General features: G+C 39.6%; 1 protein-coding gene across 1 annotated transcript in view; it reads left to right on the top strand.

The window, feature by feature from the left end:
* LOC139730860 (nose resistant to fluoxetine protein 6-like) overlaps positions 1-16143 on the top strand; it is a 52123-nt gene that overhangs the window by 19936 nt on the left and 16044 nt on the right. Inside the window, exons 8-13 of the mRNA XM_071641735.1 lie at positions 317-485; positions 1821-1900; positions 2698-2799; positions 3089-3236; positions 7892-8066; positions 9509-9651. Of these exons, the coding sequence (XP_071497836.1) occupies positions 317-485; positions 1821-1900; positions 2698-2799; positions 3089-3236; positions 7892-8066; positions 9509-9651 (817 nt within the window). The remainder of the gene's footprint in view (positions 1-316; positions 486-1820; positions 1901-2697; positions 2800-3088; positions 3237-7891; positions 8067-9508; positions 9652-16143) is intronic.

The raw sequence follows: 16143 nt of genomic DNA, 5'->3' as shown, positions 1-16143 counted from the left end.
GTAACTAGTTCCTAAATCTACTGACGGACCGCAAAGTACAAAGCCATCATTCATTGTTCAGTGTTTGAAATCCTGTTGTTGATCTGATTGTACATAAGGCTAGCTTTTGCTCCACCCTCTCCCACCCCCCCCCACGCACACACACACACACACACACACACACACACACACACACACACACACACACACACACACACACACACACACTCACTCAATCAATCAAAATGTGAGAGAAATCAAGACTTTGCTAAGAAACGTGGAGATTTTTGTTTTTGTATTTGTTTTCATTTTTTTGTGTGTATGCATGATTATGCAGGCTTACACCAGCAGTCCTCGCAACGATACTTATATGGATGTACATCAAACCAGTAATGGGTGATGCACCACTGTGGAACATGTACCAGAATGTGGACACCTGCATCAACTACTGGTGGACCAACATTTTGTACATCAACAATTTTTACCCCAGAATGTTCATGAATGAGGTATGTTTACGAGAGTAAAAATCAAAGAGTCATAATAAATGTGTTCTGTTGGGTACCTCAAACACTCATTCATGCTTTAGCAGGAAATTTTTAGAGTGCAGAGTGCCTGTGCTGTAAAGGAGAAGAATCAGATTTCAATTTGAGATGCTTCAGAGTTAAAAAGGAGAAAGAAAACGTTTAATTAGATTTAAGATGTGCCATTTTTCTTTTAGTGTTGCTTATTTTTCATTTTGTTTTCTATTTTAGTATATTTGTCATTGCTTCGTGAAAAGTACATGAAATGAGGACACATTCCCGGAAAAGCAACCAATACTGGCACATTTCTTTTGTCAGCCATGATGCCTGAAACTCGGGGGCCACTGATCATTGGAAGGATTTGTACATCTTTTGGGGATTAGCAGAAATTTTAGATTGCTGATATTCATGTAGCAGAAGGTGCAGTCACTGACACATCCACATGCCCACATAATGCATGTGCAAAAGTGTGCAGTGTGAATACATGGCCAAGGGGATTACACACTGCACTTTTGATGAAGAGACTAGTACTAGAGTTTGAGCCTGGTAATGTTTTATTAAAGGGACATTCCAGACGATTTTCATAATTTCACATCACACAGTACATAAATCGACAACTCCATGTATAGATTTGTGGAATTTATTGTGGTTTTTTGAGCAGAGAAACAATACTTTGAAAAACCTTGAAACAAATTACACTGAACAAGGATGATGACATAGGAGGTTCACTTAATACAGAAATGTAGCAGTGTAATTCCATTACAATACCGCTTGCTTGCGAGTTCACCTGTGTATAATCTATGCATGCCTTCTTCTTTTGTTCTGCTTCCTTGAGCCCCAACTCATGCATTCTTATGGTGACTCTGCCATGTCATCATCCTTGTTCATTGCAATTTGTTCTAGATTTTGAAAATATTCTTATTCTTCATCCCAATTATCACAAATTCTGAAACTTTGTCCTTGGTATAACTAATTTATAGTTGTTCAAATGTAAAAAACCTTTAATTTGTCCTTCAGGGACATGCTTTATCAACTGCACTTTGCTCTACAAATTTGTATAGCACTGCAAAATTTGTAGGAAGCTGAAGATTAATGTGGTTGGATTTTAGCGTACATGCTAAAATTTGTTCTTGTTGATTTTTTTAAATCAATATTATCAGCAGTAGTGGTGGTGGTAGTGGTAGTATTAGTTAGTGGTGTTAACAATAGTTGTAGTAGTAGATTTATTATCGTCACTTCTTACAGAATATTTTACTGGATATCTTGAGTGTTTCTAGAGTCAAATGTTCTCTTTTCTGATTTTTTTTTTCTACTTTACAGTGCATCGGCTGGGTGTGGTATCTGGCAAACGATATGCAGTTCTTTGTCATCAGTCCCTTGATAATCTTACCCCTGTACTAGTAAGTAGCCACGGTTATTTTGTGAAATCTCAGTCAACAAATATCTCCTTATAAAGGGAGCTTGCCTAAGTGTGTTTGTGACACATGTTTGCATATGAGTGCCTTCGTATGTGTATATTAAAGTGGGTATGTATTTTATGCACATTAGAGTGTGTGTGTGCATATGAAATCTCAGTCTGGGAATGTCCCCTTGTAAGGGCTTTGCCAGAGTATACTTGTGAACATATGTGCATACGAATGCCTGCATATGTTAGAATGGGTATACATATTATGCACATTAAAGTGTTTGTGTCCAAGAGTATAATGTGTTTGTATGTATATGTGTGATTTGTTTTTGTTTGTGCTCCATCACCATCAACCCTATTACTCAAGTCTTACATTGTCATAGGTAAATGAGTGATCATCCAGCTTGTAATGTTCATGGGATGTATTTTATGTTACCCCATAGGATGCACAAAAATATGATAATGTGCACTGGTAGAGTTTCCTGTCGACCTACGTACCCACACACTTCTTGGACCAGGTCAAGATGGGGCAATGTAACTTGAAACAGCCTGATACCAATAAAATAAGCAGACAACACCAACGAATATTTACATCTAATTTGCACATTTGCTGATATTGAACGTGAGATAATTAAGGCGTGTGGGGTAGGATATGGTGTAAACTACACTTTTCATGTGAAGCTGATCAGTACATAGCGACCAAATCTTTATGGAGATTGCCAAGCCTTGGCATGAAGAGCTATTAATGCATAAAATCTTACCATGATGTTATTTTGTGCATTTTTCCTCCAGCTTCCCCCCACTAGGATTGTCCCTCATTGGGTTCCTTCTCTTCGCAAGCTTTGGCGTGACCGGTGCCCTGACTGGAATTTACAAGTTTGGCCCAAGTGGAGCGTAAGTACTCATCACCTTTTAGGTACAAGTGGGGGAAACTATTTTTTTCTTTCTCCTTTCTTCTTGCATATTCTAAAGTCTATTATTCCCCGTTTGAAATCTATTTCATATTGTAATCCTTTCTTTCATTTTCATTCCTCATACTTGCACCAATTTCAAATTTATCTTGAAGCTCAGGTAAGCTCAGGTAAGCTCTATCGCATGCCCCTACCCAAGCACCCACCCTCCAATCCTCTTATTCTTTGAGATTGAAATGCATTTGTCACACCTCTCATGTTGTTGCATACAGACAAATTCCAGGCTATGACAAGCCTACCATGGACTTCTCATCAGTGATCTACAGCAAGCCGTACTGTAGGATACCTCCCTACCTGGTGGGCATGCTCCTAGGGTTCCTGATGTATCGCCAAGGTGACAGGAAAATCCGCCTTAAACCGGTAGGTAGGACCAGTGGCTCTGTGTTGGTTCATTTGTTTTAAAAGTGGCTTTCACACATTCCAGGATCACAAAATGGATCCATGTAGACATTGATCCATGCTGCTCAAGCTGAACACCCAACTGAGTCTCGTCATATAATACTGTAAAAGTGGAAATTTTTGCAGTGTGGAAATTTTCGTGCATTTTGCGCAACCAGAAGCTACATAGAGTGAAAATAAAAGCACGCGAATATCTTTGCATGCCATATGTTCCAGTGGATAATGTCATGATTCCGAAGAATTAAGAACACGCGAAATTCACCTTACCCGGGGGTGGTTTGTTCATTTACCTCTGCGAAAGTTTTCTTCAGCATTGGTTTGTTGCTTTGTTTGTTTGTTTGTTTCTCCGTGTGCAAAATAACTCAAAAAGTACTGTATACGCTATAATTTTCGCGTACATAAATTTTCGCGAATTGCCGCTGTCACACATTTTCGCGAGTGGTTAAATTCGCGATTGGGAAACCAGAGAAAATATGAAGTGGCAAAGAAAGTGTGAATTTTCAACTTACTAGCAAATAAGAATGATACTAGTTATACACTGCATGAAAAAAAACTTACCAAGCTCTGCGAACTAGTAAGTTAGAATTCGACATCTTTGAAGTGGTTACTACTAAGTCCATCGCGCTAGATTTCTGACGAGTGGTACGAGGGGTACGAGTAAATTCAGCGGCAACCAGCTGGAGCATACGAAGCCCCGGCCACTACAGTTTACATACAGTACGTGTAAAGACGTAGCGGCATGCAAACGCAAGCGCTGGTACTAGTACAGGTGATCAAGCATGTGTCAAGGGTGACACGCCGCGCGTTTGTAACGTTGTGGCGCTATGAAAAAAAAAAAAACCCCAAAGAAAGTGGATTTTCTCACAGAAATAGTATTGCGCCGTCTACTGTTTGGAACATTATAGCATGCATACCATGCACTGATCGTTAATGCATAATGTCAAAGTTTTACTCGAAATTTTCTTCATGGATTAGAGATCAGTGTAGAGTTGTAGGTACTGTCATAAATACTAAATTTTCAACATCCACAAATGATATTGGTATATTTAACTAAGATAGATAAAGATGTACTCGGAGTAAAATAATTTGTATGAACTTACTAATGTGAAATGATGATTACAAAATGCTGCCGATGAAATCCTGAATAGAATGACAAAATACTCGTAGTGGTAGATCCTGCCCGGAGCGCCAAATCATGATGGATTTCCACAATTGATACTACAGTACCTACTAGTCCTCACAAAAGTTATGAAAATAAAGTCACAGTGAGTTAAAGTTTAACACCGCATCCAAACGATGAATTCATGAAGTTGAACACCTCAAAGATAATTGTAACTGTAGAACGGTAACTTTGGAAAGTCAAACATATTTACAGGACCCCGATGGAGAACGGTTTAGTTCTCCCAGTCTCCCTCAGCATCGGAGTCATCCATTGCAGGAACGGGAGCATTCCTAGCTTGGATGACGGCATCGGTGATTCCGGTTACTTGCCATCCTTTGGTGATGATCTCCCTGTCATGCCGTAGGATGTCATGGACGGCCATGAGCCACTTGGCGTGCACTGGCTTCAACACAGATGTGCGGAGGTCAATGTCTTTCGCAATGTCTCCGATCGCTTTACCGTCTTCAAGTCCAACAGCTACCATTTCCGCGTACCATTCGTTGAACTGAGAATTCAGTTCTTTCTTGTAACGGTTGTTCACCGTGGCGTCGAGCGGCTGTAGCAGATCCGTGCATGCAGCGGGGACGTAGACGAAAAGGGCACCCATTTTACGCAACCGCTCCCTCACTTCCTCGCATGTGTGCGCCCGGAAAACATCGCAGATGACGAGTGGCGATGCAGATGACGACAATCTTTCTTGAGTTTTCCTCACGTAGGGCTCAATCACACAGTCAATGTACCGGATCATTGATTCAGCATTCGACCAGTGGCTCTCCGTATGAAAGATGTCCCAGTCTTGGGGGAACTGAACGTTTGGATGACACTTGTCAGTCTTCCCCTGGTACAAGACTTGCGGTGGCAAAAAGTCACCCGCCAGCGTGCAGGCCAAGAGAACGGTGTATTGACGTTTGTCGTCAATTCCCTTTAGTGGCACCTGCCGCTCCCCCTTTTTCTCCATTGTCCACTCTCCCCCTGGTACGACGTTAACACCTGTCTGATCCCAATTGATGATTAGATCATCGGGAATCTCATGGTGCCTTACTCTCCTCCCTATCCTCCGCCAAAACTTTCCACCAATTTCGTCGAAGTCACTGGGCCTCGTCTTCACTCCCTTTGTCCCCTTGCGCTTGGTATAGCCCATCCTGTCCAAGAGAGACCTCGCCCATGCCCTGTCAAGATTGATGGACCCTCCGTACTCAGCCAGGACTGGTGGCTTCTTGTTCTTCAAGAGCCCTTTGGTTCCAGCAAGGACGACTTTCGCAGAAACGGCCCCACCGGCCTCTCAGATGCCGCGTATGTATGCTTGAACATCCTTATCATACTCACCAAGTAAAAGAGGCCGTCCACGCTCCTGTCGAGGCAGGTCAGTAACAATGGCACCTGGCTTAGAATTCAACACCTTGAGATAAGAAGTGCGCATACCTCGAACAGTGCTCTCATTAATGGGCTTTCCCAACGCCTTTGTGAACTTCCTGCAAGCAGCGGCGGTCCCATTTTCTGCTGCAAATCGTCCGATCTTAGCACAAAGTTCAGCCGAGTAGGCGCCGTACATTCCACGTTGCTTCTTCTGAGCTTTGCTGCCATCACTGGTGTGAGATGATCCTCCGCTTCCATCTTCAAGTGCCACGGACACAACAGCTTCATTGGCAGCCCTCACACTGGCCGGTTCCAGTCCATGGTTTGCAGTAGGTTTTGGAAGCAAAGGATTGTGATTTTCACTCTCCTTAATTGGCTTAAAGTAGCGATACATGTTGACAAACTCTGAAGTCACAACAAATCACGGAAGGATTGAACTGCATGCAGGGGGATGCAATTTACTCGTACTGTAGTACTACGCGAATTTATGAATGAAATGTTCTCAACTCAAATCAAAGAACTTTCCCACGCACAGACCCTGGGGGCGGGCCGGGCCCACGATAATAATTTGAACAGGGCACACACCACTATCAGATGGGTATGATGGTTTTTTTATTACAAAGGAATTTCATATCATCAAAGCGTTTAGTGGTAAAACGTTGCATTCAGTTATTTTATTTTCCAGAGGCTCATAAGGGAGACATAAAACCCAAGTACTAGTAAATTAGTTGGCCAAAATTTGGATTTTGTGTACGTGGTACTAAACTTTATCCCCCCCCCACCCCCACATACGAGTGATGAAATTTGTGAATGAAAACAAAAAACTGTGTACACTACTACAAGCGTAATACATTGTACGTAAGCTTCGATCACATTCGAGTGCACACACACACACAGCAAACACGACACTAGTAATGTGCACAATGTACACACAACGCCACAAATGATGAGAATTGTGCATGTCTAAGTACACACTAGTACGAGTTTCGGTACGGAACGTGCAGTGCTAGTGAGGCGCGTGCTGGGTGGGCCGCGCGGGCTGATGCCAGTCAAGCTGGCTTCGCATGACCAGTTCGTGTCTTGGGTGTATTCCATTCATCAAAAGGGATAAACTTATTATATTCTGTGTACTAGTATTTGAAAATGTGATGAAATATAATTTAATGAAAAAGAAATACTAGTATAAGAAGAACAATATCTGTACAAATAATTATCGTGACATGTTTAGACGACCCACATACTGAATGTTCTCCGGTTACGAGTACTGAGTAATACTAGTACTAGTAAGTTTTCTACCCCCTTGCGATAATGGATTGGCTCTACAGCATTCGTAAGAAGACGTGGACTAGCCCGACCAGACGCTGTACGCTGTGCGAACGATACTTACAGCGACTGGGCTGTGTATACAGTTACAGGTAGTTAGACGTGGACGTGCTACTGTATATGTACGTAAACAAGCTTAGCCAGTATGGTCTGTTCGGTAAGCCGTGACATGGTACCGGTATACTAGTACTGAAATGTTCGTATCATCAAGGCAAGGGATTCATTTTGGAAGGTAATATTTTCGCGTGTTGTTAATTTCGCGAATAGCTCCCGACTCGCGAAATTTGCGAAAATAAAACCCACGCGAAATATATAGCGTATACAGTAGTGCACGGATTTGGATGACACTTACAGAAAAGGTTGAGAATGACACAAGTAACAGTTAGGTAGATTTTGGTAGTGATCTGGGAGTTTCTATGGATTTTATGAAGATTGTTGATATTTTGGCAGGAAGGGTCAATGAACTTGGGAGTTCAAGCTGTGCGTATTTGAGGTTTGCATGTGCGCACTAAAGTGCATGCTCTAGTTTCTGCTAGGGCGAGGTGCCTGGCAGGTGAAAGTTGATGACATAACAAAAGGCTTCTACATTGGGAAAGTGGGCTACTTTCAGCATGCAAGTATGAGTGGAAATCAATGATCTCAAGGGAGGAACAAATCAGTGATGGAAAAACCTGCCTGGTAGAAGTCTGCGCTCTCAGAGTGCTTTTGTAGTTTATATATATATTTATACGTATGTTTTCAATATTTTGTTTTTCTCATTTTGGTGTATTTACAGGTCTTGGTAGCATTGGGCTGGACAATAGCTACTGCTGTCGGGATGAGCTGTGTGTACGGTCTGTTCCATGCTAAGTACACGCTTGCTGGATCAGTCCTCTATCAGATGCTCAGCCGCTTTGCCTGGGCCGTGGCACTGTCCTGGGTGGTGTTTGCCTGCAAAGAAGGCTATGGAGGTATACCATATTTTGAAATTATGTCATCTATGCCACCAAGATATAAAAATATTTGAATGGTATGTGCTTGCCAGAGATGTTCATCAAGTGATGTCATGATACAACGTTGTATATGGCAGCAGATTTTGAGTAAATGGTGGGCGAAATACAGCCAGGTAACTAAATCACCATTATGATGGTAACTCAGATGTTTACAGTTTAACCCATTGAGGACGAGTTCCGAGTATACTTGGGCAAGTGTCTTTGGGAAATGCCTGTTGTAGCAAAATCAGTCCATCCTCAATGGGTTAATGTGATTTTTTTCTCTCTCTCTCATTGGTAATCAGTACATTCTGGAATGTATTGTAATTTGCACAGGGATCATGTACAAGAATGATTCATATATTGCAAAATGTTGCTTGAAATGTATTCAAATTGGATGAATTATATGGAGATTTTGGACAGAATTTCATAAAGAGAGCATGTATCATTATGCCATTTGTCTTCCTTCATTCAATGCTTCAGTTATTGCTGCATCCTCATGAACAGAAGCAAAATAAAAGTATATGAACACAATGTGTGACACAAATGAGTTGAAAATAATCCATTCAATAAAATTGTGTTAATTTGTAAGAGGAACATGCTACAGGGATAATAAACAAATATAATCTACCTTTGCATAAGATTTCCACACATATAAATGGGATGAAAAAATACAGGAGACTTTCCATGATAAGTGGAGATTGACTACAGTAGGATGGTGGCATGGAATCATAGAATACCCAAAGGATACTGTGACATTCATCATTCCTTTTACAGGGACATGAGACAGACTTTGTTCTGATTAAACAGGGCTGCCACATCTAGGTGTAACATGCAATTACCAGTGCAAAGCGTGCCATACAACAGTCAACAGGGAGTTGAAATGTCAGACCATGGACAATTCCAGTACTACTCAACCACCCATGGTAAAAGCTAACAAGACACATGCTTTAACTCCTTTAGACACCAAAAGTGTAGTTGAGAAACAATTGTTCAAAATGTGCTGTCGGCAGCCTCCTGTCTGGGATTATTAGGAAATAGCTGAAATAGCTTGAAGACTCGTCACCTGAGTACTCTTGGGTTAGGGTGAAAGGCAAATGCGTGTTATAGGAAAATCATTCTGTCTTCATCAGGTTAGAAGTTCTGGAATTGAACCTCCATGATAATTTTTTGGATTTAGTCATCACTTTGACAGAGTGATGAGGGACCGTGGTAGTCTGTCTGCCAGAATGTGACTATAGGAAATGGGGTATCATCCATGAGATGCAATTGCATGTCCAAAATTTGTGAGAATAGTAGAATTTTGTTTCAGTGAGCTTGTATTAAACTAAACCTGTTCCTGACTTGACGGATGAGCGCTGTACCTAATTGTTTCAGAAGGGAAATGTTTCAGTCGGATTCCATGTGTCATTTGTTGACAGGTTGGGTGAATGACATTCTCTCGTGGAGTGCCTGGCTACCTCTTAGCAGAGTGACGTACTCCGCCTACCTCCTCCACCCGATCGTCATCTACATCTTCTATGGCAACCTGAAGACTTCCTTTATGGCATCTCTCTGGATCATGGTGAGTATAATGCCATCTGAAGGGAAAGAAGTGGGGGGGGGGGTATGATGGCGATGCATGGGGTGGTACATGGGAGCTAAGGTTCATTGCTGCATTATTCTGATATACAACTTTATGAACTGGTATTTTTGCGAGGGTGTATTTTTTTTTTCTCAAATTTCACAAATCACTTTTGGACTGCAAATTCAACAAGATGCAAAAATGTCACCATGCACTAGGGTAATAGAGCATTTACAATAGCCTTGGTGTCAATTTGCGAAAACAACTTCTCATAAGAATGTCTGTGACCTCCTCATTTGTGATGCGCTCCGTCGGAATGAGTCAAAAGTCGCAAAAAATGAAATCGTAGTTATGCCTATATGTGAATTCTACAGACTCTAAGTTTTACACTGATATGTAATACAACTCATTTCGACATCCCTATAGATCATTAAAACGAATATCAACTATGTTCATGACGTCAGTCCATTTTCTAAATAACGGAGAAAATCGTTCTCAAAGTTCAGGCTATGTTCAAGCTCACAACCTGTTTCTTTCACGGGACGAAACAATACAACAGTCCCGCTTAGCGACGGCGTTTACGCTCCATCGCACGTACTACCGTATAAGGCGATAGCTTGGGTATGTAAGATAATTAACCAATCGCAGGACAGGTCTATCATTAACAAATCTGACCAATACGGCAGCCCGAATGTAAACTTCGGCGCGTTTGTGTCCGTGCCGCTGCCGCCGCATGAATGAGTCGGTACGCTTTGCGTGTCGGCTGCGTTGTGGTTTGCCGTAAGGTTTTAACTCACAAACAATAGGAAACAGTAGAAAGAAAAAAAGGCACGCAATGCGTCTTACGAGAAGCGTCTTTTAGCGAGGGCGTTGATTGCTTCCATTCTCCTCCCATGTTGTTGTCAATGGAAACTAAAGAGGATGCGGTTAGCAACTACCAATACCTAAATAGAGCCTGAGAACCTATTGTAAGCGGGCACGCAATGCGTCTTACGAGAAGCGTCTTTTAGCGAGGGCGTTCATCGCTTCCATTCTCCTCCCATGTTGTTGTCAATGGAAACTAAAGAGGATGCGTTTAGCAAGTACCAATACCTAAATAGAACCTGAGAACCTATTGTAGGCGGGGTTCAAAAGACAGCATCGGTAGAAAAAGTCAATGACGTTAATTAACGATAGTCGTCTTTTGAGATCATGTTCTTTGCGTGTACTAAAAACCCTCAAATTACGCACATGGTCGTAATGTTGCAGAGCATCAAAGACTGCTTTCGCGTCTGTTCTGCTGCAGCTGTATACAGCCGTAACATTCTGAATTCCCGCCATATTAGGCACATTTCCTTTATAGGCGTTGCGTGCACAGTAGTCATCGCTTATCACGCTTGCCAATGCTGCACATATTATACGTATATCAGAAGCAAAGGTTGATGTAGGCTTGACAGCTTCACGTTGGGTTTACAATGATTGTATCATAAATATACTTCTTATTCTCAGTCACTTCTGTAATACCATAGCATATATAAAAAAAACATTAACTTGTAGCTTAAGCTGATTTTTTTTTTACATCACTTTTGCAGTTGGAGTTTGGAGTATAGATAATGATACTGACAAATATTCGGAATTAATACTTAGGCCTTCTTCACTTCGTTTTATATTCACAAACCTTATTAGAAAAAATGATTGCTTGATTACTTTCGGGTAAAGGAACCACCGGAAAGGAACCGCATTTAATTTTCTTGTTAACGAACCTAAGCTAATAGCGAACCATGTTTCCTTGTGTGATTAACGAACCTTCAGAATAATCCATTGTATTAACCCCCCCCCCCTCCCCCAAGGATAAAAAAACACATTTCAATGTCATGCGTTGTCAATAGTGATAAAAGGCCCGTTTTTATTTCGTAGTGTGTCTCAGTACTCCTGTGCTTACTTTTAAGGATGTGCCTCTCTTATATAGTGATTGCGATTGATGTTCAACTATTTCTTTCAGGCTTGAACAGGAAGAAGCTAAAATTCAGGCAAGGAGACGAGTTTTCTTCCATGAGATACAATCATTAAGACATACATCTATTCCCGAAAGTTGTGTGATTGCTTATGTGCTGAAGAATTGTGTCCATTACATGAATCAGGCACTATACAAAACAGTTGAAATCTACTGAAAGTCGAACTTCGTTTTTTTTTTCATTTCCATTTAAAGCGGGGATAGACTAGAATTTAGTTTGTCTATACTGGCAGGAGACATTACATTTTTCCAGTACATGCTCCGCATTTGAACAGTCGCCATATTTTCGTGGTCAGAATCAGATAATGGACAAATGATATATTATGAAAATGAAAATACAAAACAACGAACACGCCATATGTACAAACATTATGAACTTCAATGAATTAAACTTACTTGTGATATTCTGCATAAAAAACAAGCACGCCGATCAAATAATTCAATAGAATTAATAGAACACACAGCGATGTCATGCATGGCAGATCAAATTAAGTTCAGTTGGTGAGAAAGCTAAATGAAGTTAAAAAGTTGACTTCTTTTCGTTTCTCTTTCAATTCATGAAGACAGAATTACATTGTATATCTAATGAAGAGGATTGTCTCTGTTGCGAACGATCGCCATATATAGCACTGTTAGTCTTCTGCGCAAATCCGAATCCCTAAATACTTTAATTTTTGCTTGATAATGTAATAACCCTGCTTATAACTTTATAAAGGACTCGCAAATTCAAAGTTTCAAAACGTATACTAAAGCATTATATTGTACACTGTGTATTTTTATTAAAAAAAAACAAAAACATTTTGAATGCGTTGTGTGTTAGCATGTTATAGTCAAGGCGCTAATTCCTGTACGAGCCTTAATTAAGGAGTTCGTTCAACCCACCCCGCAGAAAAGGTTTGACCACACAGAGTGGTAGATGGGACCTCCAGGAACACCCCCAGGTAGTATGTGAGTCGAAATTGTGGTATCAATAAAATTTTACAGGCCATTTTAGTTGCGACAAAACCTTATTGTTCGAAAAAGAGTCTGCGAACGCCAAGACTACTACACGCACCACTAGCACTGCTACAGGCGCAAGTGCCAGTGGTGCGTGTAGTAGTCTTAGCGCACGCAGACTTTTTCCTCGGCAAACAAGGGTTTTTGCCAGCAAACTCACTAGCTGAGGTCATTGTAGTTTAGTTTCTAGCCGTTTTTATTTTGTGTATGTTTTTTCCGAGTTGCAGCAAGCCGAGTGAGGTTGCATACCCAGTGAGTGTGACCCCAAACCGTTCGGAGCGTCGCAATCACTTGGTATGCGCCTTCGCTCGGCTTAGCACAATAAAGTGGGCTTCTACACATGCGCAAGCTGCAACTCGGAGAGATGAAAACGAAATAAAAACGACTAGAAACTAGACTGGGGTCGGTGCGGCTGGCACTGAAAATTACAACATAATCACAGTTTTTTTGCAGTTATTTCATGAATAATTCCTCAGAAACACCGTAAAACCATATATATATATATTGCTAGAGATGTCAGCAAAACAATGGGATACATTGTAAGTTAAATATTGTGCATGGTTACCATGGTAACCAGATGTATACAGGTGATTGATAATCCAAAAAATGCCTCCAACTGCTGCAAACTTTGGTATTTTTGTTCAGTTTTTTTTTTTGTAGATAGGTGAATTAAAAACAAACATTTCTACTGATTATTGTTCAAAAAAGTTTTTTCCTGTTGCCATGGCAACCAGTAATATCCAATCAGGATTCAGCTGTCAATACTTAAGAACTAATGCCCATAATTTCAAAAGCTCAATAAGCATGTCATTCTGCATAATTGTACCATTTACCGTACTTTTAACACATATTTGACTTCAAATTACAGGCAAATGTTGTTTCCAGCAATGTATGGACACAAAATTCCTCCAAAATCTATGTTAATACAGAGAGCAAAGCCGACGATATTCTGATATTAGCTTTTTAGAGTATATATTTTACAGAGAAATGGTTATTCGAAACAACCTTGGAAAAGAGCAGAAGAAAGCAATTGATTGTTCTTGTTCTTAAAGGAAATTTATTCAAGAATGCAGATAAGTTCCTTTCTAAAGAAGGAATATACACGTACACTGCATTATCCATCAATGGAATTAAAGCGTACTTTTTCGTTGGTAAGCTAGGGTTAAAAATAAAAAAATAAAATGAAAAGTCATGACATGTAAATTTGTATTAAAACGTGCAGTAATGAATTAATGCTATTAAGGAGAGAATGAGGGAAAATCTTAGGGGTCCTATCCATTTTATCCAGGTTAACTTTGTAGTGTTGAGGTGGGTAGTTTAACCCTATAAAGCCCGGGGGGCACAATTGTGCCCCCTACCATATCTTCATTTGCCGCTCCTAAACCCTAAACCGATTTCAACCAAATTTGGTGGCTTTTCCTAAAATCTTATTACAAAACTTTTGATATATAATTTAGGTATGTCCGATATTCCTGTTTGCTATGGCAAACCGTAAACTGACAACCATGTTAGTCAGATTTTGTATGATTTTCTGTTTCAATTTCAGTTAACAATATAATTATGGATGAAATTGGGGTTTTCTTGACTATAGTTGCTAAAGGAAAGAAATGTGAAGTAATTATGGTTGAGAATTACCCTGAAATGGTCTTCTTATTATTTCCTTTATTTTCTATATAACGTAGGCATCAAACAATAGATATAATAGAAATAATCGAAAATACAGCATTTTTCAAAGATTACCTTTTTATTTTGTGTTATCTTCACACCAGCTTTGCCTGGAATATCATTTGTTTATCATAATATCAATCTGTAAACTTAAAATTTCAGTATTTTGAAAATGTGAAATGTGATACCAATATATGCACCCATTCCAAGCAATACGTAATAGGTTTCATATATTTCTTTATATTGTAATGAATTACGCCCCCACATGTTGACCTTGAGAATTTCAACCATAACAGATAGTGAACGTTGACTTGCTCTTCCTTTGTAGTAAATATGAAAATGATTAATATAAAATAACAACATATTTACTGGGGATAAAGAAATAGAAAGAAAAAACATGATTTTAGCATATTCTCTATGTATTTTTATATTTTGGGAAATAGTTGCCCTCAGTGGGTAACCTTGAGAAATGTTGGGTAATGTAGAGCATGAGTTGCTCTACCCATGTGCCAAATATGACGGTCATACATCATATAATAAAGAAGTTATGTAGGGGGCACAATGTGCCGCCCCCCCCCCCCCCCCCCCCTTTGGCCTGGAAGGGGTCAAAATAGCGTGGGCTTTATAGGGTTAAGACCCGACCTACAATGGGTGATCATGAGCACGAAGGCAAAATAACAAACGTGTCTGGATTCCAGATATTTTTTTCACTTTATCCTACTTTGTTGTGGCAAACTTATAAATGACTGTGGAAAATAGAAAGTTATCTGAGCCCGAAATGTCCTTAAAATACCCTGATCCACAAATAAAATTGTTGAACAAAAAAGTTACAAAACTTGTACTGTAATGTATAACAAAGTACTGAAGTCATTCACACTGTGAGCTCTAGTAACAGGCATAACAAGAAATTCATATCTAACAAAGAACTGACGATTCGAACTTGGTTATGAAATATCACCATCAGTTGTCCAAATAATGATACCCTATATCGACAGAATGAATCAAATTTCGTGCACTTACAGTCCACGAAAAGCACCAAAAAATGTATCTACACTTTAGATATAGCCTATAACAAACAGAATGATTCAAATTTCGTGCACTTACAGTCCCCGAAAAGCACGACAAAGTATTTACACTAGAGATTTTTTTTTTCACTTTATCGCACGCTGGTGTGGTACAAACATAAATGCTGATGGTATATTTGAGACAGAAAGTTGTCTGAATTGTCTGACCCTGAGACATCCTTAAAATACCCTGATTCACAAATACCTCGATCCACAAATAAACTTGTTGAAAATAAAGCTAAAATACTTGTATATATATATATATATATGTATGTATATATATATATATATAACGAAGTACTGAAAGTCAATCCATCACACTGTGAGCTCTAGTAACAGGCTTAACAAGAAATGAAAAATTGAATTCATATTTAACAAAGAATTGGTAATTCGAACTTGATTATGAAATATCACCACAAGTTGTCCAAATATATATAGCTTACCAACGAAAAGTACGCTTTTAATTCCATTGATGGATAATGCAGTGTACATGTATATTCCTTTTTTAGAAAGGAATTATCTGCATTCTTGAATAAATTTCCTTTAAGAACAAGAACAATCAATTGCTTTCTTCTGCTCTTTTCCAAGGTTGTTTCAAATAACCATTTCTCTGTAAATATATACTCTAAAAAGCTAATATCAGAATATCGTCGGCTTTGCTCTCTGTATTAACATAGATTTTGGAGGGAATTTTGTGTCCATACATTGCTGGAAACAACATTTGCCTGTAATTTGAAGTCAAATATGTGTTAAAAGTACGGTAAATGGTACAAT

This window comes from Diadema antillarum, unplaced genomic scaffold (assembly GCF_040938485.1).
Source record: "Diadema antillarum isolate AM-2024a unplaced genomic scaffold, OU_Dant_1.0 seq00000340_RagTag, whole genome shotgun sequence".
NCBI classification, from domain to species: domain Eukaryota; kingdom Metazoa; phylum Echinodermata; class Echinoidea; order Diadematoida; family Diadematidae; genus Diadema; species Diadema antillarum.
The sequence above is the reverse complement of the archived record's forward strand: the minus strand, read 5'-3'. Positions and strand labels throughout refer to the sequence as shown.